At 51.8% G+C, this 22504-nt stretch overlaps 2 protein-coding genes across 2 annotated transcripts; both read right to left on the bottom strand.

Moving 5' to 3' along the window:
* Positions 1 to 8622: 8622 nt before the first annotated feature.
* LOC121152631 (olfactory receptor 2L2-like) lies at positions 8623 to 9600 on the bottom strand. Its single transcript, XM_040974765.1, has one exon. It carries the CDS (start codon positions 9598 to 9600, stop codon positions 8623 to 8625), a length of 978 nt encoding a protein of 325 aa, XP_040830699.1.
* A 2040-nt stretch (positions 9601 to 11640) lies between these two features.
* Positions 11641 to 22504, bottom strand: LOC121152621 (olfactory receptor 2L2-like). The gene is made up of 2 exons (XM_040974754.1): positions 21562 to 22504; positions 11641 to 11813 (listed from the first exon to the last, which is right to left on the bottom strand). The coding sequence occupies exons 1-2, from the start codon at positions 22502 to 22504 to the stop codon at positions 11641 to 11643; spliced, it is 1116 nt and encodes a 371-aa protein (XP_040830688.1).

Raw genomic sequence — 22504 nt, 5'->3', positions numbered from 1 at the left:
GCAGCCCCCACTCCAGCAGGTGGGGCAGGAATGCCCGTAGGAAGCAGCGAAGGGGCTGGGAATTCCGAGCCACTTTGGTCTGCTGTGCATCCCCAGTGGTGTGCTCACATGCTCACACACACATGCATGCCAAGAGTGACCCAGAGTCAAGCTGTTGGGTCACCAGTACCCTTGGCTGGTCCAAACCCTTCAAGAAGTGCCAGCAAGAGAGGCCAGGCCAGGAACAGCCACTGTGGAGTTTGTTTAGTGAGTGACTGAGAAGGGGGAAGTTCCGTGTGATGGCTGATGGCTTTACTGGGGGAATACCAGGCCACGTGTTGATTGATGGATTCACGTGTCTGTGGGCTGAGCACATTGACAGCATCCTTCCTGCACTCCCCCTTATCAGAGTGCCACTTGCCGGAGTCCAGCTCCAGCCGAGTTTGGAGCTCAGGAAGGGTGTGTGGAGTCGGCAGTAAAGAAAGACACAGACACAGACACTTGGTGCGTTCTCACACCAGCTCAAGAAAAAGCTGTCCTTTTTATTTTCTCAGACACCTCACAAGCTTCTACACAAACAACTAATTATTCTATTTTTACTTCAAGACTAAGGGGGCACGTACAGACATTTGGTCACTCCGTCTGCACTTCAAGGCTAAGCAGGTGCCCCTAAAGATAATTCTGCAAAATACTGTATTCATATTCTTCAAAGCAAGCTATTATTTATTCTTTTTTTTAAAGATTTATTTTATTTTTATTGGAAAGGCGGATATACAGAGAGGAGAGACAGAGAGGAAGATCCTCCGTCCGATGATTCACTCCCCAAGTGAGCGCAATGGGCCGATGCTATGCTGATCCGAAACCAGGAGCCTCCTCCGGGTCTCCCACGCGGATGCAGGGTCCCAAAGCCCTCGACTGCCCTCCCGGGCCACAGGCAGGGAGCTGGAAGGGAAGCGGGGGCCGCCGGGATAGAACCGGCGCCCATATGGGATCCGGGGCGTGCAAGGTGAGGACCTTAACCTCTTGCGCCACCGCGCTGGGAGTAGCCATGGAGCAACAGCCAGGACTCCAAGGCCAAGGCACATGCGATCACCTGCTAATCAGTAGTACTTTCCTGCCACATTTCTATTTCTACAATTTACCCATCATTTAATGGGAAAATATGTTACAAGGGAAAAAACCTAAAATCTAAAACAGAAACTTCAAATGTTAAATCCCCTTACAACTATAGACCCCTACAACCCCATAAACAATAAAGCAATAATCAAAAGCATTTTGTGTTAATAAAAGCATCCTTAATTCCTCTAGCTAAAAGTTATAAAAGCAGCTAAATCAATTACATTTTGTAGGCTCCAAAAAATTGCAAAGGCAGGCTAGCCTTTGAGATAACAATAACTATATTTATTGCCATAGCAGTTTCAGCTCTCACTCCCATCACTTCCATTACTTTGTAAAATTCTTATTATGCCATTTCCCAGAAGGCATGCTATATATCTGGGCCCGATTTCAGGGCAATGGGTAGGTACACAATAAGGTGTCCAGAAATGGCATGGGTTTAATTGTACTCCTGTGCACAGTTAAAGGCCCACTCACCAAGATATTATCAATAACATTAACTCGCAAGCTCACGCTGGTGATAAAAGCCATCCCACAGGGGCAAACAATGCTGCAATAGATTACAGAATTCTTAGTGGGGTGCTTGAGTGTCCATGCAAAGAGGTGGTGAAACTGTGTCAAGGTGGTTAGAGAGAAGTCCGCTGGGCCTTGCCTAACAGCTGGAAACTCCCCCGGGCCTTGCCACACCGGGGAGCTGTTCTCTTCACACCTTCGTGCCATCCACACCTACTGCACGGACCCCAGCATCAGAGTGTGGCGGTCATTGCAGCAGGCTTCTCAGTGGTCAGCCCGGTCTTGTCCTCCAGTCTGTCCAGCCTGGAACCTGAGGCCGGGAATCAACAGGCAGTGTAGACAGAGTGACAAGTGGGTGAGTAGAGAGCTGCTTCGGGCTCCAGTAAGTGACAGCACAGAGGGCCACCCCTGTGGCTCTGTGTGGACCCCGTGGGGCCCCCAGCCTCGGGGCAGAGGACCAGGGCAGCAGCTGGGAAGGGGTGTCGTCATCATTGTGCTGCCTGTCTGTAGGCGACATCCACCTGGGGGAAGTTGAGAGAACCACAGGCACAGGGATGTCGCTGGGTGTGCAGAAACACAGGGCACGCCCAGCTATTCAGCAGTGTTAGCAGCGAGCATGCTGTAAGACATTTTTCAGTGCTGTAGCACAAGGTGACGTGAGTCCCAGCACATCTGTGAAGCAGGTGTGAGAGCACAGCTGGGCCTCCTTGCGGCTTTAGTTCAGAAGCAACGGCTTGTGGCTTCTTGAGGATGAGGCTGATTTGGGTGTTTCCAGACCTGACATCGTACAGGATGCTAGAGGAGTCAGTCGTGACAGTCTTACTTGTGACATCATGGGGGATGGAGTTTGGAAATGAGAAGATGTTATAGACTTAGCCACGGGGGTTTCTCCTGCTCTGTACTGTCACAGTGTGCCCGTGTACAATGTGGATAATGCAGCATCGTAATGTAGTTATTGCGGCTGAATGTGTGTGTCTGCCCCGCCTTAGTTAGCTGTCGTTTCTCTGGATGATATCTAGAGTGGACATCTACAGGATGGCAATATATTGATAAACAGAGCTCGGGACCTTAGATGAGGCACTCGGTTTGTTCTGTGGATTCACCAAACTGCACATTGGTTTTACATGACACCATTGTGATCATGTAACGTCTCCCGCTTGCCAATTAAAACACTGTCCATCGCTCTCCCTAGTTCTCTGAATGCCCTCAGGGCACTGGGGTTTCCCTGGTGCAGTGAGCAGGTGGCAGCTGGCCCAGTTCCTGCTGGAGCTCTGGAAGCCAGGGTCAGGGCCGCCGTGCCGCCTGCCTCAGGCTAAGGCACTCTGTTTCTGCTGGGCTCTGCCCATTGGTGCTGGACTTCATTAGTTACTACTCATGTGGGAGGAGTTGCAGCCTTGGGCCTTGAGCTCCTTACCTGTGCACAAGCTGCTGGAGCGCGGTCAGCAGTGATCAATGCAGATGGCCATGCAGCTCACGGGAAGGAAGAAGAGCTGGCAGGTGGCTAGGGGAGGCTCCATTCCTTGTAGGTAAAGGGAAACGGGGCTCTCCGGCCCTCCAGTCATGCTCAGTGCTGCCTCCCACTGGTCAGGAACACATGTACAGTCTGCCAGACCTGTGCATGGGTGTGGGGTGGGAGGCTGTGCGCAGTGGGAAAACTCGGGGAATAATTTGTTGCTTCAGTGAAATGTCTCCCTGCTCAGCGGCTTGGAAAGCTCCGTCATGGGAGTGAATTGACAGGTATTGAGTATCCTTCTGTAATACTAACCTTTGCAAACACTGAGTTCATGTGAGAATGTAGGCCGTGGGGCTGCAGCTTTAATGTGTCCTGTTGGCTTAATACGGTCAGTTCATTCCCTGAATCGGACATACTTGTACTCAATTTAAAAAATATTTACTTACTCATTTATTTTTATTTGAAAGGTAAATTTTATATATAGAGAGAAGGAGAGACAGAGAGGTTTTCCATCCATGGGGTTCACTCCCCAAATGACTGCAGTGGACGGAATTGAGCTGATTTGAAGCCAGGAGCCAGGAGCTTCTTCCAGGTCTCCACATGGGTTCAGGACCCAAGCACGTGGACCATCCTCTGCTGCCTTCCCAGGCTGTAAGCAAAGAGCTGGATCGGAAGTGAAGGAGCTGGGAATCAAAGCAGTACGCATATGGGATACTTGCACTGTGTGGAGGGGTAGCCTCCTGTCCTTCCACGCTGGCCCCTTGAGGTCATCCTAGTTGTCTGGGGTGGGTGGCATCTTGAGAGGGGAGGTTTCAGCTTGGGAAGTGGCTGGTGCAGATTTGCTGGGTAGAAAGGAGCAGTTAGACAAGCTGTAGCCACTGACTCTCTTATGCTGAATCCTCCAGTGTAGACAGCCATCTGGTTGGATCAGCCTTTGTGATACGGACAACATGAGTTTTTCCCAGTGTTAGAAGGGAAACTCATATGCCAATAAGCAAAGTGCCCTTATGGTCAACGAACAAGTTCTGGGCATTAGGGGACTGGGTCAGTTCACACAGCTCCCTGTGTGTATACTGAATCTCCATTCTCTGCTGAAAGTAGGTGCTTTCCATGGTTGACATAAATGGGCAGCTAACGCCAAAAGAGAGGGCTCAGGCACCCGCTTAATCAGGCAGGAAGGAGAACACAGCAAGCTTCCTCTTCAACAGGAAGTCAGCTTCTGTTTTCATTTCGTTTTCTGTTCTGGTATGATGATAAACGCCTCCACTAGGCTGCTCTTCGGGGCAGGGCAGGGTTCCAATAACTAAAGCGTTGCTGGATACAGTGATGTCCTCATGGGTGGGGAGGAGCCTCCCATCCTGGGCTGAGTCTGAGCAGATGTCCGACCCAGCTTCCAGGGGCTTCAGGGCCCCAGTGCTCCCCATGGGGGATGTGACAGGTGCAGTTCTCGGAACATGCCCTCTACAGAGTGATGAGGACAGCCCATCTGCCTGCACAGCCACTACACACACAGATGCCGTCCCCTCCCCACAGCACGTACAGCGGCTGTGCACACGGTGCCGTCCCCTCCGCCTCCCCGCAGCCCTGCACATGCAGCACCGTACTCTGTGAGGTCTTAGTGTGCCTTTCCAGAGGACCGTACTGGTATTCTCATTTGTACTGTCTCCCTGTTGTCCTCCTGATGCCTCTGTGGTATCATAGTTCTGGTCACTGCAGCTCGATGCTTGGGGTCATTGGGGTGAGTGGCTAGTCCTTGAGCTCAGTCACAGCCTGAGATTCAGTAGTGGGGTCTGTGTCACCAGAGGGTCCTGTCTTTTGGCTTCATCTGAGGATCACCCAAGGACCTGGCCTCTGGACGTGGAGCAGGGCCTCTGTGACCCTGAGGATCCACCCAAGGACCTGGGCTCTGGGGGAAAGTCTGTAGAACACAGAACAGGACCTCTGTGACCTTGAGCCAGCAGCTCAGGGCTGATCCCCATGCCCACAGCTCAATCCACAGTCCTGCTCTTTCTGGAAATGTCCGCCTGTACCAGGGTTCCTGCAATATGGGGATGACAGGAAACACCTGAGGGATTGGAGCAGGATGGGGTGAAGTGCCCAGGATGGGTGGGCAATGTACCCAAGGCCTGCAGTCTTAACCCTCAGCAACAGACGGACACGGAGGTGGGACCACCTCTTCGAGGCAGTATCGACAGGGTTCCACAGTGGGTCCTGTGGTGGCCGCACCTCCTAATTATTTAATTCCATGCAAGAGCCAGGAGGCCTGGCCAGGGCAGAGGATCCAGCCAGGAGTGTGGAGATGCCTGGCTTCTGCTCTGGACGGGCGTAGGGATGAGTGGGGAGGGAACAGGCGTGTGTCTGCTGGGCTGCGGCGATGGGCTCCGCACGGCTGCTCTGTGGGGGTTGCTGATACTCCCGCAGTCCAGGGCAGCACCAACATCCTCTGGGTAGAGTCACAGGTGCCAGGTGCCCACATGCCTGAGAACCGACACCTTTCACCTCTGGTTAAGTTTATTCCTAAGGGTTTTACACTATTGGTGCTATTTTGTGAGGAACTTTTTGCTTACTGTCCAGTTCAGATTCTGTATGGAAATGCTAACAATTTATTTATTTATTTAGAAGGTAGTGTTAGAGAGATAGAAAGAGAGAGAGAAATCTTTCATCTGCTATTTCTTCACTCTCCAGATAGCCACAAAAGCCTGGCCCAGCCGGGAGCCTGGAGCTGTAGCAAGGCCTTCCATGAGGCTGCCAGGGGCCGTCTCCCCTGCTCGCCCACGTGCATATGCTGAGTGCCACCTGGGAAATGGAACAGCCGGGACTCAACCCAGTGCCCGTATGGGATGCCGGTGTCGCAGGTGGCAGTTTAACTTGCTGTGCTAGTATGCCTTCCGCAGTTCAGTTGAGGTTTCCTTTTGAGTCTGAGGTTTTCCACACAGTCACCTCTCCCTTGTGCAGAGCACTGGTTTCAGACCCCAAGTGCACACTAAGCCTCAAGTCTGGTGTATCAAGTGGCACACTGGATGTAACCTGTGCATCTTTACGTCAGAACAGAGTGGAGATGCCATGTACGCGGTTATCACAATCTATGCTTAGAGGAAAACAACAAGAAAATGCCTGCACATGCTCAGTGCACACCCTGTTTTCCTTTCAGATATTTTTGGTTCTTCAGTTAGTTGAATGTGGGGGGCAGCTGCATAGCCCGCGAACACAGGCAATGTGCATGTTCCTGGGCTTTGGGGATGCCTTGCGTTTGCTCCTCTTTCGAGTTGTTGGGCAGGTGCTTGCTCTGTGAGGGTTAAAGCAGCACAGGAGGGGCGGCCTTGCCTCCCACCGGAGCGGAGGAGCTGGCAGCTTCCCCACCGAGGGCGAGCTACCGTGTGCTTTCCGTATTCCCCACCGCACTGAGGCACCGTATTCTGCACCTGCTTTGTTAACGGCTATAGTCAGGACATGTGCTGGGCTTGGCCGAATGCTTTTTGGTTTTATTTTTATTCTTCATCCGTTGAGGAAATCGGGTTGTGTTTGATTTGAGGGTGCGGAGGCATCCATGAATCCTTGGATGAATCCAGTCTTGTCACGGTACTCCCCTCCGTGTGCTGTTGAACTCCGTTGGATGTATTTTAGTAAGGATCGATGGGTCCAGTTAGTCGTAGCTGTCAGCGTTTCGACGTGGCGGGTGTTTACCTGGTCGTGATGTTGGCCCCGTAAAACTCCTCTGCTTTAGAAGGGTTCGTAATGTTTGATGTTTGGCTTTCTTTGAAAATCTGAATATGTATTGGAGTCTTCCAACTTTTTGTTTTGTTTTGCTAAGGGTTTATCCATTGCATTTCTCTTTTCAAAAAGAACATGATTTTTGTTTTTAAAAATCCTTTTATTCTCTATGTGATTTCAATGCCTGTTCTAATTCTATTATTTCTTTTCACAATAGACAATTTATTCTCTTTCTAGTTCCATAAAGTTAGGTTTGTATGGGAGGGCTTCCTTCCTTATCAACAAGGCATTTATTGACATGATTTTCCTCTTATTATTGTGTGTGTGTGTTGGTTTTCTTAGGGTGCCCCCACGTTACCACAGGCTGTCTTTAATCTCTTTTAAACCCATCGTATTTCTGCTCCACTGATTAAGCCCTTTCACACGTCACTGACCTTGTGTTCTTGCCAGGTCTGCTGTGTCGCTCGCTATTAGAATTTTCAGCAAAGTTAATGGATTCTATCTCTCTTTTGCACTGTAGCTGTTTCTTTGTCAGAGTCCGTGTTGTTTGAGCAGTTTTCCTGATTTTCGTCAGAGTTTCTCTGCGTACCCCTCGCTTCCTTCTCCTTTAGGAGGGCTACTCAGTTCTCCATCAGCCATCTCTTCAGTGTCTGTTTCCTGGTCCAGGATGGAGCTTTGTTTATCCAACTTTCCACATGTTCATGCCACCCCTTCAGGCTGTTAGAGAGAAAGACTTCACCCTGTATTCTTTGCAGGAGTCTGGGTGTGCTGGCTGGCAGCCACCCCCGAAGGCAGATCTTGGGATTGGCTTAGCCAAGTGCCCTGAGGTGGACGTGCACTGCTGCCTCTGCTGTGTGATCCAGGGAGTTCATCCTGTGCTCTGTAATAACCCTGGTCCCCTCAGACATGCTGCTGCGATTTTACAAATGAGGGGGCGATGTTACCACTCAGGTTCTTCTTGGACAGAATGATCAGCTTCCGTTGCGCTGCAGAAGCGAGGGTGACGTGGTACTCCAGTTGCTGTTGCTCATTTTTTCCTCTCTGGTTTGAACACTAGCTGTTAGGCACGCAGCCGGAAGCAAATGGTGTGCCTTTCAACACCCACAACACGAAATTGCATGGCACCCTCAGAATCCAGTCTAGGGGGCTAAATAGAAGAACATGCTGCCTGGGTTCCTGCCGTGTGGAGCACGCCACGTCCCACCTGTGTGCTCTGTTCCGAGTGTTGGCATGGGCGCCCACACAGTCCTCCCGGCGGCGTGGGGGAAGGACAGGAGTCACCATTTCATCCAGTTTTCCCGACTGCAGGAAAGAGGCTGGATTTGTAGCAGCTAATGGGATGAACTTAGAGGTGTGGGGGCAGGAGGAATTGTGGGGACCGAGAAAGAGAGGCTCTTTTGGTCCCAGCTCCTCTGGAAGTTGAAGGTATGTGAGATGGGGGGCAGGCTTCGCTTCCCAGCAACCCCAAGATAGTCAACAACCCACTGCTGTGAGGACTTGAGTCCGCCCTGTCACTCAGGTCCCCAGTGCTGTGAGGGCCCGAGCCCACCCTGTCACTCAGGTCCCCAGTGCTGTGAGGGCCCGAGCCCACCCTGTCACTCAGGTCCCCAGTGCTGTGAGGATCTGAATCCACCCTATCACTCAGGTCCCCAGTGCTGTGAGAATTATTCGTGTCTTCCTCCCTGCTAGACTGTTGGCCAGTGAGTGCACATGTGCCATGTGCCTCCATGGGCAAAGCTGGCATTCAGTGCTGTTGAGGTCTGGGGTCTGAAGAACTGCTTCTGGAGTCGTGGCTGGGGTACTTTTGGTTACACACAACTAGGAGGCTAAGGGTCTCATCCCAGAAACTGTCAAGTCCGCCAGGCCCTGGAGAGCGATGGAAAGGAGCCCGCTAGCTTTGGCAGGTGGTGTCCACAGGTGCTCCTCACGGCCGCCATCACATCCTTGTTCCTCAGGCTGTAGATGAGGGGGTTCAGCATTGGGGTCAGGATGGCATTGAACATGAAGAGAGACTGGTTTAACTTAGGGGTCCTGGAAGAGCCGGGCTGCATGTACACGAGGATTGCAGGACCAAAGTAGAGGCTCACCACGCACAGGTGGGAGGAGCAGGTGGCCATGGCTTTGTTCCTGCCCTCAGGGGAGTTCATGCGGAAGACAGCGAGGAAGATGAGGGCATAGGAGGTGAGGATAAGGCTCAAGGGAATGAGGACCACCAAGAAGCTGGAGACTACCACTGACTGCACATAGGCAGAGATGTCCTCACAGGTGAGCTTGAGCAGAGCCATGACCTCGCACAGGAAGTGGGGCACCTCCCTGGGACGGCAGGTAGGGAAGTGCATGGCATAGGCCGTGTGAGCCAGAGACGTCACTGCCCCTCCCACCCAGGACCCCATGACCATGCGAGTGCAGGCCTTGTGGCTGACGATGCTGGGGTACCTCAGAGGCCTGCAGATGGCCACGTAGCGGTCGAAAGCCATGAAGGTGAGCAGGAGGCACTCGGCAATGCCCAGGGTTAAGCTGAAGAAGATCTGGGCCCCACAGCCTACCTGCGAGATGGTCCTCTTCCCCGAGAAGAAGTCTGTGACCATTTTGGGGACCGAAGTTGAAATCAAAGCCAAGTCAATGAGGGACAGCTGGCTGAGCAGGAAGTACATGGGGACGTGGAGCCGAGTGTCCAGCCAGATGAGGCAAATGAGGACAACGTTAGCCATGACGGCCACAGAGTAGACCAGGAGGACGAAGCAGATAAGCACAGTGAGGTGGCTGAATTCTGACCAGAGCCCTAGGAGCACGAAGTCAGTGCTGACGGTGTCATTGTGGTCCTCCATGGCTGGCCATCACCAGAGCCCTGAGAACCCGGGGAGGGATGTGGCCCTCCATGGCTGGCCATCACCAGAGCCCTGAGAACCCGGGGAGGGACGTGGCCCTCCATGGCTGACCATCACCAGAGCCCTGAGAGCCTGGGGAGGCATCTGGGTTGCCTCTGATGGTGCATTGCCCCCGTGCCGCCCATATGCCTCCCTCATTCACAGGACCCCTCCAGATAGGACTTTGATGGCAGTTTTCCTCACCGTGGACTCAGTGTCAGCACACATGACTCTCCTGCATTTTCTCTGTGGATTGCCTGGTGAACTTGTGTGTCTGAGATTGTAAACTATTAACAGTAGCCATGTAAGGACATAAGTCCCTCCTAATAGCCTATCAACAAAAGGCCATTGCTGGATGAGAATTTGTCACATGCAGCTGTCAGTAATGCTGCCTTCCCACGCTGAGTCCTTGGTGGTTGTGGTGGAGAGTTGGGGTCATTTTGAGCTTCCGTCTGTGGATACTGTCTTGCAGGAGAACAGAGGCTGTGACCTGGGGGAAGAAGAGTGTTTGTAGGACTGAGTGGGGTCTGTGCTTGCTGTCTCCCTCCCACACCGGAGCATCTCCATCTGTCTGTGGATTCTCCTCACTGTGGTCCGGATGAGAACACCCCTTATCCTGCTGAACTGGATCAGAAAGGTGACCTCAGAGATGCAGCTGCCACCCATCCTCTGTCACTCTGCCTTGAATGTCCTTTGAATCTGCCACCAGCATCAGTCAAGATACGAGCTGATTCCCAAGGAAATGTTTAGGCTCCACTTTGTCCCTTGTGGTTAGTGCTAACTTAGTTGGAATCACAGGTTCTGGAAACGGGCAGCTTCATGGGTCAGGGAAGGCACCTCTTGGAAAGGGCAGGATGAGCCTCAGGCTCTGGATTGCTCCCCAGGCTGTCCACCTCTGCAGCCAGTGGGCCAGGGTGACTCTGCCATGGTCTCGCTGCTACACTCATACGCACAGGTGCAGTTGAAATGTGATGTTGAAGCCTGAGAGGTGAAGGTGGTGAGGAAGGTGCAGGGGAAGGCATTGGAAAAATGCTGCAGCTTAGTTGCTGGAGTGTGAGCGTGTCTTCCAGATCCACTCTGGGGGTCCCTCTTCTGCAGCCCTCCCAGGGGGCACTCATGTCTCCCGCACCCCATCCTTGCTCATTCCTCATTTCTTGGTGTTTGCCTTGCTCTGTACCTCATGATGCAGGTGCTTGTGTACAAATCTCCCCTTCCTCCATGTTGTAATCTTTTCAGAAGATGAACTCTGCTTTTTTATTTTTCTTATATCCTGGCCCTATGACTTGACAAAACGGGTGCTCAGTAATGGTCGAAAAAGTCAGATTTTATTTGCATGCCTTCTGATTTAGAGTGTTGGGAAGTTATTATTTTGATCCTCAGTTTCATGGAATTCATAAAACCAACTGTTCTGAAGTTACCTAAATTTGACTGATTGAAAAAGCAACAAACCAACCATGTGCTTGTTAATAATAAAGACACGTGTCACCATACCTTCTCCAGAAGCCTGGTTGAAGCCCTCAGATCCTCCTCGCTGGGACGGCTGGGGACACAGCGTGATGCATACCTACGTAGAGGAATAGGGAATGAGGCTTGTGGGCGGAGCCAGGGTCACACTGGGGCCGTCACAGCCACGGACAGGTCAGGGAAGACCTGAAGTCTCTTCCCACGGGCTTCCAGCACCATCCTCTTTTATTGTAAATTGTTGCTAGAAAAACGTATATCATATTTCTCCAAAAGGGCACATCTAAGATTATAGCAGTTTCACAGTAAGTAGTCTTTGTTGGAGTTAGCTAATATTTAAGGCCAATTAGGTAAATGGCAGTCTGAATTCAGCATCTTGTGTGTGTTGACAGATCTGGAAATTAACTCCTCCTCTTCCACCTTTGCTTCATTCACTCACTCACTTGGCCATTCTCTCGCTCTGCATGTCCGCTGGACCCATGCCCACGCTGGCAAAATGCAGTCTAGGCTGGAAGCTCTCAGGCGTGAGCGGCGGCTCACCTACAGCGTCAGGGGTCTTGAGGGAACACTGCCCGGGCTGCCGTGAGGGCGTGTGGCGCAGAGCTGCACGAGGGAGGGGCTCTTGGTGAAGCCTTTTTGCAGCAGCATCTGGAAGGATGAGTGGCAGATTCGCTGCTGGACAGAGGGCATTCCCAGGATCGGGTAGGGGACACCTTGAAGCAGCGGGAATGGGGGGTCAGGGGGACACAGCTCAGTTGGGCGCAGGGGCATTGCAGGAGCTGCCCTGCTCGAGGCTGGGAACCAGTGGTGGCTGCAGCACCTTTGCGCTGGGAAGGAAATTCCTGGGAAAGGAGACAGCTCCAGGACACTGTGGGCATTTGGTGCCTGGTCCCCGAATTCTGGCTGTCTGCTGGCTGTTAGTGCCAGGTGCCCTACTCAAGCAAGCTGTAGAGGGCGGCGGTCTGCTCAGCTTGTCAGAGCCACAGAAATGCAGGTCCATGTAACTTGTGAACAAAAATGTTGAACTGGCATCTGCCCGCAGCCACTGCACACCCTGTGGAGGCAGCCAAGTGAGTTTGCCATTCGCACCCACAGATGGGGCTGTAGGAATCCCAGAGCAGAGGAAGGGCAGGCTCCGGGTGGAGGACGTCTGGATTCTCGTGTGCTGGTGTGGCCGGGGTGCCAGAATGCTCGGTCATTTTCCCGATTCAGGAACCCAGAGCTGGCTTCTCTGGTTCTTCCTTCCTCCTGCAGTTCCCTGGCGGGTCTCACGAGCCCAGGCTGCTCAGAGCTACTGTTAGTGTCAGAAGCTGCTCCTCACATCCTAGTCATTTCCTTGGACATCCAGATGGTCAAGTGCTTGGCTGAGGAAAAAGCCTCAAGGAAAAGGCAGGGTCTGTGACGTTTGCCTGCCAAGCTGCAGAGTCAGGGCACAGGGAGGCACGGGCCACGGTGGCCTTGATCCAGCTGCGAGACTGTCCATGGCCCTTCGCCCACCTTGTCTCCTGCTCGCCCATCTACCTCTATCCGCTGAGTTTTCTGCCCTGTTTTCTTTGGTCATTGTCACCTGTGGACTAACTCTGCATGTGTTTGCCCCACCTGATAATTCCCCTGCGTTTTCCCGAGGATCACATAGGGACGGGTTGGTTCTGTGCCTCAGAGAGAGGGGTGTCCCACAGATTTGCATGGGAGGGTGGGGGACTGAGGAAGACTCCAGAAACACTCAGATTCCCAAACCCCAACCCTGATCTTTGGAGGCAGGGCCTGGGGTTGTCAGCAAGGGCCCTGTTGACTCTAACTCCTTCAGGGAGCCCCAGTGTGCCAGCATCCGGTAACCCGGTGACCTGGGTTACTGTGGCATAGCACAATCATGAAATCTTCACCTGCACCCCTGCTTCCTCCTGCCTCTTGCCCCTCTTCTGAACTTCCCTGAGTTGAACAGAAAGCATCACATGCACTTTACCAGCTGTCTGGGAATGGAGAGAGGTCTGGCACCCTTTGGGTCATTCAGGGACGCCCCATGTGCTGTGATCTGTGCCCCAGGCACCCAGCAGACTGGAGAGGGGTGGCCCCCAGCCCTATGGTGGGCCTGACCACACAGTCCTCCCCTCCCTGGCTGTCAGTTGGGTCTGGACCCAGCTTTAAAGCAGCCCTGAAGGCGTGGCAGAAGTGTCTTCCAGCAGCAGGGCCACATTGAGCCACGGGCAGCTGTCTCCACGGCTCTGCAGCCCACACTCCCAGCATGGGGTCATGGGGGCCTGGTACTCTGGCCTCTAAGGGACAGGCTAGTGACCTGATAACCACATGACGGGAGTTGTACCCATCAGTGCCCTTGTTCCCCTAAAGACCCTAAATTAAGCATTGCTTATCTATTTTGGTTTGTGTTGGAACATAATTTCCTAGCCTCTGTTTTTATGTTTTCACATCACTGTGCAAAGCCAACTCACACTGGGACCCAACCAGCAGGGGGCCAGGCACGCCGTGCCCATCAGTGTTTCCTTAGCTGAGGAAGCCAAGCTGTCACGTCGCCTTCTCTTAGCTGCTGGCTCTGGTAGGCAGGGTGCACAGCTTGCCCCACGTATGGCTGTGTTGGGTCCTGGTGTCCACCCTCGAGAGTGGGGCTCCCTGAGTCCCCCAGGGTCAGAGTTAGCATCTGGAAAGGTTAGGTCTCAGCCTGAGGCTTTGGAGTGCGCAGACGATGGGGCTGGACCTCTGAATGTGCTACTGTCCTCTGTTGTCCTGCCAGGGAGGACAGTATGTCCCAGTGATGGGAAGTCAGTTCTCATCTAAGCCCTCCATTCATGAAAACCCTGGAGCTTGCAGGATGTGGAGCGCAAGTGTGAGCCACCTGCCCAGCCTCTGCACACTGCCTGATGACCTGCCTGGCCCATCAGAGTTAACACCCAGGGCACGACTGTCTCAGAGCTGGCACTCATCAACATTGCACTAGTCATTAGTTGTCAAAAGGCATCAATGATCGGTTTCCTATCTTGGGGATTGCCTTCTGAACTGCCTTGCCTTCCGCACCTGTTTTGGGTCTTCAGGGCAGGGCAGCTGTGGGCACTGCTGCTTCCTGGTCAGTCGTGCTGGCCTCGGTGCCCTCCAAGCTGATGCATGCAGCAGTCTCCTTCTCCCGACGAAGGCTGGGGCTCCTTCCCAGCTCCAGGTCTGTGCGCCAAGTCTTATCTGAATAGGAGGGATGGCTTTAGGATGAGGGTGCGGGTCAGGGCTGGCACTGCTCAGATCGTTGCTAATTGCTGCCCTGAGGGGGTGTCCTGGCAGCATCTTGTCCCCAGACTTTAATTAACATGACTTGGTATGCTCAGGTCTGAAGCTCCATGGTCGTTTTCCAAAGAGGAGTGGTGCTGTAGGCAGGGCCCTCTGTGATGGGCGAGGGATTGTTTTATCCCCTCACCCCAGCTTGGCACTCAGAGGCCCTGGTACCATCAATCAGCTGTCTGTGGCCTGGGCTCCATGGGCAGCTGCCTGTGCAGTTAGTGCATGGTCATGGAGTCCAAGGTTAAAAATATTTCAGCCACACTTCATTGTCCATGTAAGGCTTTTAGGGCGATGTGCATGTACCATGAGCTATATGTCCATGTAAGGCTTTCACAGGCCACACACACGTGCCATGGGCTGTATATTCATGTAAGGCTTTCACAGGTCACACACATGTGCCATGGGCTCTGTCCGTGTAAGACTTTCACAGGTTACACACACGTGCATGGGCTCTGTCCGTGTAAGGCTTTCACAGGTTACACACATGTGCATGGGCTCTGTCCATGTAAGGCTTTCACAGGTTACACACATGTGCATGGGCTCTGTCCGTGTAAGACTTTCACAGGTTACACACATGTGCCATGGGCTCTGTCCGTGTAAGACTTTCACAGGTTACACACACGTGCATGGGCTCTGTCCATGTAAGGCTTTCACAGGTTACACACATGTGCATGGGCTCTGTCCGTGTAAGACTTTCACAGGTCACACACATGTGCATGGGCTCTGTCCGTGTAAGGCTTTCACAGGTTACACACATGTGCCATGGGCTCTGTCCATGTAAGACTTTCACAGGTTACACACATGTGCCATGGGCTCTGTCCGTGTAAGGCTTTCACAGGTTACACACACGTGCATGGGCTCTGTCCATGTAAGACTTTCACAGGTTACACACATGTGCATGGGCTCTGTCCGTGTAAGACTTTCACAGGCCACACACATGTGCCATGGGCTCTGTCCGTGTAAGACTTTCACAGGCCATACACATGTGCCATGGGCTCTGTCCGTGTAAGGCTTTCACAGGTCACACACATGTGCATGGGCTCTGTCCATGTAAGGCTTTCACAGGTTACACACATGTGCCATGGGCTCTGTCTGTGTAAGACTTTCACAGGTTACACACATGTGCATGGGCTCTGTCCGTGTAAGGCTTTCACAGGCCACACACATGTGCCATGGGCTCTGTCCATGTAAGACTCTCACAGGTCACACACATGTGCCATGGGCTCTGTCCGTGTAAGGCTTTCACAGGTCACACACATGTGCATGGGCTCTGTCTGTGTAAGGCTTTCACAGGTTACCTGTGTATATCATAGCTCTGTGCTGCTCAATGTTCATGCTGTGTCATAGGTGTGGTGGGTGGGCCTGGCACAACCTTTCAGGAAGGCCCAGCAGCATCTGATTAAACATCTGACTCCAGCATGATCCTACAGAAGCAGGAGAGCCACAGGATGAGCTGGTTGTCCAGTGATGTCCAGTGTGAGTGACCTGATCTGTGGACGCAGAAGCAGGGGAAGGTTCTGAGCACCATGTCTCACACATGGTATGTCATTTGTGTGTCTGCTGGACACATCTGTCTGTGCAGTCTATCACAGTGTGTTAGGTCCACGCCTGTCACCTGGACACATGGCCAGGACCTCAGGGAGGTGAGCAGTCTGTCACAGTGTGTTAGGTCCACGCCTGTCACCTGGACACATGGCCAGGACCTCAGGGAAGTGAGCAGTCTATCACAGTGTGTTAGGCCCACCCCTGTCTCACCTCGACACGTGGCCATGACCTCAGGGAGGTGAGCAGTCTGTCACAGTGTGTTAGGTCCATGCCTGTCACCTGGACACATGGCCATGACCTCAGGGAGGTGAGCACCACCGCAGAGCAGCATTCAGGTCCAGCACCTGGAGGTGTGTGTGCGTGTGTCTATGTTTCTGTGTGATCACAGAGCAGGTTGAAGGACTACGGACTCTAATTAAAGAAGCAGTGTGACTGTCAGCTTTCTGCCAGTGGAACCTCTCAGCATTCTGGCTTTCCTGGAGGGGATTGGCAAACCCCAGGATCTGTGTTTTTTGGGGGTGCCTGTGGTATTCTCCCATCCACATTCCCACTTGTCAGGCCTGCCTGTCTTGTTCGCAGGCCGCTGAGAGCCTGCTCGTGCCCTGCCCTGACTCTGTGTACCCTACCCATAGGCCCCCGCCTGGAGCTGTTCATGGGCATGGAGGTGTCTGCCTGCTCCATGGGAGGCCCACCCTCTGCCTCTGTAGGTCCCACTCCCCCCAACCACATCTCGGGTCCTTTGGCTCAGAGGGCTGAGCTTGGTGCAGCCTGTCCCTTTCTCCCCTGACACACATGAGGTGTCACTCCATCCCTCGCTTGGAGGTGTTGGGTGTGCTGCTTGCATGTCCAGTGTACAGCTTTAGCTTTCTTTTTCCTTTCTTTCTTTTTTTGTGATTTTTCCAAGTGTGTGTGTGTGTGTGTGTGTGTGTGTGTGTGTGTATGTGTGTGTGTGTGTGTATGCTGCTCCAGGTGTTTCCCACCAGTCCTAACACAGGAGAGCATAGCAGTGGCCATGGCGGACAGCAAGGGTGGGAAGGTGGGGAGGGGTCCTGCTGCACCTTGTATCCAACCAACAGATGGTCCTGGGCTGACTGCCTCTTGTGATGAAGTGGAGAAAGTGACAGTATGCTTCTCAGGATGAGCAGCAGGTTAATGGGAGCAGGTGCTTGGATGGTGTCTGCCCGTGGTGGGTACTGCACACCTCCCCTCCCCACGCCCCTTCCCTCTTTGCCACTCGCCTTCACTCCCCAGCTCTCCCCTCATGATCCCCCTCAGACAGCATCACACGCTGCCTCAGAATTCAATTGTGCTGAAATTTCCAAGCTGAACTCTTTCCCCTTGAAAGCATAGTAATTTTGTGAAAAGATGCCCTTCTGGCCACTGGGGGTCATAACCTGATATGGATCCAAGTACAAGCTGAGCACCTCACTGGGGAACAGTGGAGTAAGTGAGGAGGGCTGCCCGGAGCTGAGGGGGTGACCGAGGAGGGCTGAGGGAGTGACCGGGGAGGGCTGAGGGGGTGACCGGGGAGGATTGCAGAGCTGAGGGGGTGACCGAGGAGGGCTGAGGGGGTGACCGAGGAGGGCTGAGGGGGTGACCGGGGAGGGCTGAGGGGGTGACCGAGGAGAGCTGAGGGAGTGACCGAGGAGGGCGGAGGGGGGGACCGAGGAGAGCTGAGGGAGTGACCGAGGAGGGCTGAGGGGGTGACCGGGGAGGGCTGAGGGGGTGACCGGGGAGGGCTGCCCAGAGCTGAGGGGGTGAGCGAGGAGGGCTGAGGGGGTAACCGAGGGGGCTGCCCGGAGCTGAGGGGCTGACCGAGGAGGGCTGAGGGGGTGACCGGGGAGGATTGCGCAGAGCTGAGGGGGTGAGCGAGGAGGGCTGAGGGGGTGAGCGAGGAGGGCTGAGGGGGTGACCGAGGAGGGCTGAGGGGGTAACCGAGGAGGGCTGAGGGGGTAACCGAGGGGGGCTGCCCGGAGCTGAGGGGGTGATTCTGTGGCATATGTGTGAAACACAACTATTTACAAAAGTTTTCAGATTTAAATATGTGTGTCAAAAAAAAAAACCTGTCTCTTGGCAAATCTCTTTGATAGAATTTTTTGCTTACTCACTGCTCCCTTAGGTCTCCTGCCATGCAGACGCCCCTTTCCACGGCCCCCCGTGGAGTGCCCTAGTCCTGTACAGCCCCTGGTAGCATCCCCCAAGTGACCCGAGAAGCTAAGAGTTCATTTTTACTTTCCAGTAAAATGGCAGTTTCAGGGGAGGTTCTCAGGGTGCCTCATTGAATCAGAGTCCCAAAATATAACTCATTTTCCTAAAAATTGCAAGGGGCTATTTTTAAATATTGTTGCTGTAGTTTGACACTTTGTGTCAAATTCTTTAAATTTTAAACACCGGAAAAGAGCAGTCAGTCAAGCTTTTGCTACACTAAGGCAAAAGACTCATAAACATAGAATCAGACAGTGATGAGGAGAGACCGCTGTAAACAGCAGACAGGCCGAGACTCAGGGGGATTACTGTGAAAAGCTTGTGCCTGAAGGCCTGGGCAGCCGTAGAAACGGATGGATTCCTAGACACATGCAACCCACTTGACTGAGTCCTGAAGAAATATTGAACACTAAAAGACTCCTGAGGTGGGAAGCGCACTGAATCTGCAGAATGCTTCTCATAAAGGGAAAACCTGTACTTTGTTGCTGAATTCTATGCAACATTTAAAGAGAAATTAATGCTAATCTATGCAACATCTTCCCCCCAAATGAAGGGCACTTTCATACTCGTTTCATAAGGGTAACATTGCCTCGACCAAGAAAAAAGGAAAAAAGCCACAGGCCAATATTTTACAAATATCTTTAATGAAATTTTAGCCCACCAAATTCAGCAGAGCATCAGAGGGATCGTTGAGCATGATCAGATGAGAGTCACTGTGGCAGCGCGGGTCAGTGTGCGAAGATCTGTAAACGTGACACGCAGTACTGACAACCTGTGGGTGCAGAGGCAAGCTAGACAATGAGGAAATATTTGTAGCCACGCAACTAATGTGGAATCAACAACCAAAATATGTAGGAATTCAGATCACTCAAGGCTTAGCAAAAAAATAATGGTTCTGTATGGACATTTCTCAAAAGATGGGCAAATGACTAAGCACAAGTACTCAAGGTTGTTAGTTGTCATAGAAACAAACATTGAATCCATGATGTGGTATCACCTTATATCTATTGTTTTTTTAAAGATTTATTTTTATTACAAAGTCAGATATACAGAGAGGAGGAGAGACAGAGAGAAAGATCTTCCATCCGATAATTCACTCCCCAAGTGACCACAACAGCCAGTGCTGTGCTAATCCGAAGCTGGGAACCAGGAACCTCTTCCAGGTCTTCCATGCGGGTGCAGGGTCCCAAGGCTTTGGGCCGTCCTCGACTGCTTTCCCAGGCCACAAGCAGAGAGCTGGATGGGAAGTGGAGCTGCTGGGATTAGAACCGGTGCCCATATGGGATCCTGGAACGTTCAAGGCGAGGACTTTAGCAACTAGGCCATGGCGCTGGGCCCTATCGTTTTTCAAAGGCGAAATTTAACAAGTGTTGGACAGGATGTAGAAGAAGGAACCTTGCTCACTGTTAATAGAGTGTGAATTGGTAAAGCCATTGTGGGAAATGGTTTGGAGGTTCCTCAAGGCATTAGAAAGCAGAACTGACTTGTGACCCAGCAGTTCCACTGTGGGCATGTGTCTGAGGGGCATGGGATCAGTATGTCAAAGTGGTGTCTACACGCCCATATTCGATCCAGTATGTGAAATACATATGCTTTTAATTAAAAGGACACACACAGAGTGAAAAATGATACAGGCCTATCAAGGAAAAAAGACCTACTGCATGTGACAGCATGGATGAATATAGTTGTGTCAAGTGACACAAGGCAGTTCACACAGATGCAAACACCACGTGGTCTCAGACATCTGTGAGACCAAAAGAACTCACAGGAGTGGAGGGAGAATGGCGGCAGCCGGAGGCAGTAGGAAGTTAGGGGATATTAGACAACGGGTGGAACATGTCCATTAAGTAGGAGAAGTCACTTTGAGGTATCTATTATGCATTGTGATAACTATAGTCAGTGAACACATTGTATTCTAGAAAATTACTAGAAAAATAATTGATATGAGAAAATGCATGTCAACTGTCTTGATGTAGCTGTTCTAAAATTATATATATTTCAAAAAATGTTGTATGTTATAATGCATGTCAACTGTCTTGATGTAGCTGTTCTAAAATTATATATATTTCAAAAAATGTTGTATGTTATAGATGCATATGCATTTTATTTCCCAATTAGAATATGTTTTTAACTCCCTAAAACCGAATTTTTGCATTTCCATAATAAAATCTCCGAGTGACTGATATATTAGAAGGGAAGATATTAAAAGTTAAATATTCCTTTTAAATATTTTATATTCACTAAAGATATAGTTTTCTTTCTGTTGCTTCATTTACTCATGAAAACCGCACGCAATTTGTCTAAATATTCCTTCTTTTTGTAATATTTAATTTCTTCAACATATACAGACTATATCAACATTTTTGAACCATCTGAAATACATTCTGCTTTAACATTATATGCTATTACAAATCTTTAAATATTTCATATTTTAAATAAATCTTGATGATTTTTTTTCCTTTTTTATGACCATACCTATTCCATTTCATGTGCTCAAAACTGTCACAAATGTAGAGAAAAGTTTATTCTGCACCATTTTTGAAAACAGCAACGCTTGTTAACCACCCTAGCTCATCCTGCAGTGACGTGTGAGTGGGACCAGGAAGCTTCATGACTGACAGTTATGTTGCTAAGCTAGTCTGAACAAGTCCTTGGTCAGCACACTATCAGTGGCTCCCATTCGTTGATTCACGTGAAAGCCCTGACGTGTTTCCATGAGGTTCCCGCACCCCAATCACAGATCCTAATTCTGTAGAACAGAGACTAGCATGGAACTGGGGTTTCAGCCAAAGCCACAAGTGAGCAGCTGAGGGGAGAGCCACTGTTTGGACCACAAGTGACGCGTGCAGCTGAGCGAAGAGCATTTGAGACATTTGAGAGGGACCAGGAAGCTTCATGACTGATAAGTATTTTGCTAAGCTAGTCTGAAGAAGTCCTTGGTCAATAGGCCACTGTTTGGAAACAGACACAGACTGAAGGTTCAGAGAAGGGAGCGGCACTCTGGGGGGTGAGGTTGCTCACAGTATTGCTGTTCTGGTCCATGACACAGTCCATGACACAGCAGCCATCTGGGCATGCTCCGTGGCATCATCTGGGCCCTGGCCAGCGTGCTGAACTCTGAGGGCGCAGGCACTGCCTGGCCTCTTCCTCACGGAGGCAACATGTGCCGGCCAGGGGTTCAGGAACATGTGGCTATCACATGGGAACAACTGGGAGGACTGCCAGGCAAGTCCCTCTTCCTCATCACCTAAGACTACTGGACAGTGCTCCCAATGTGGAGGGAGACATGAGTTTACACAGACTTTCTGCAGGTGAACAGAAGAAGGTGCAGCCGGTTAAGTTAATTGACAGTTCCAGGGCCTCACAGATGTTCTTGTTTAACTGAAGTGTTTGCTGCTGTGTGTGTTTTCTTTCAGCAGACAATGGACTTACAGCTCTTAGTGTAGCACACACACTTCCCAATCAACTTTTTTAATGCAGCGAAAACATCCTTGTTCCTGAAACTGTAGGCAAGGGGGTTCAGGAGAGGAGTCAGGACCGTTCCAAACAGAAAGAGTCCCTGATTCAGCTCTGGGGTCTTGGCAGAGCCGGGTCTCATGTAGATGAACATACCTGGGCCGAAATAGAGACTCACCACACAGAGGTGGGAGGAGCAGGTGGCCAGAGCTTTGCTCCTGCCTTCAGAGGAGTTCATCCTCAGGACAGCCAGGAAGATGAGAACGTAGGAAGACAGGATGAGAAGCAGGGGCAGCAGGAGAACGAGGATGCTGGTCACTACCACTGCCTTCTCATAGACCGAGATGTCCTCGCAGACAATTCTGAGGACAGCCATGACCTCACAGAAGAAGTGGGGGATCTCCCTGGGGCTGCAGATGTGGAAGTGTAGGGTGAAAGCCGTGTGGCCCAGCGAAGTGAGTGCCCCCCCAGTCCATGACACAGCAGCCATCTGCAAACAAACCCTGGGACTAATGATGGTGGGGTACCGGAGGGGCTCACAGATGGCCACGTAGCGGTCAAAGCACATGAGAGTGATGAGGATGCATTCTGCGATGGCCACGGTCAGGGAGAAAAAGATCTGGGTCCCACAGGCCACGAACGAGATGTCCCGCCGGCCTGAGAAGAAGTTGGTGGCCATCTTGGGGATGATGCTGGAGGTCAAGGACAGGTCCATGAGGGACAGCTGGCTGAGCAGGAAGTACATGGGTGTGTGCAGCCGGGCGTCCAGCCAGATGAGCAGGATGAGGAGAATGTTGCCTGTGAGGACGGCCACATAGACCAGGAGGATGAGGGTGACCACGGCCGTGATGTGCCTGAGCTCCGGGAAGAAGCCCAGCAGGACGAAATCAGTGCCTGCTGTCTCGTTCGCAATGCTCAT

Source organism: Ochotona curzoniae, unplaced genomic scaffold (genome assembly GCF_017591425.1).
Source record: "Ochotona curzoniae isolate NIBS_2020 unplaced genomic scaffold, NIBS_Ocur_1.0 contig_1, whole genome shotgun sequence".
In the NCBI taxonomy this organism is placed as follows: Eukaryota; Metazoa; Chordata; class Mammalia; order Lagomorpha; family Ochotonidae; genus Ochotona; species Ochotona curzoniae.
This window is presented reverse-complemented; position numbering and strand designations above follow the sequence as displayed.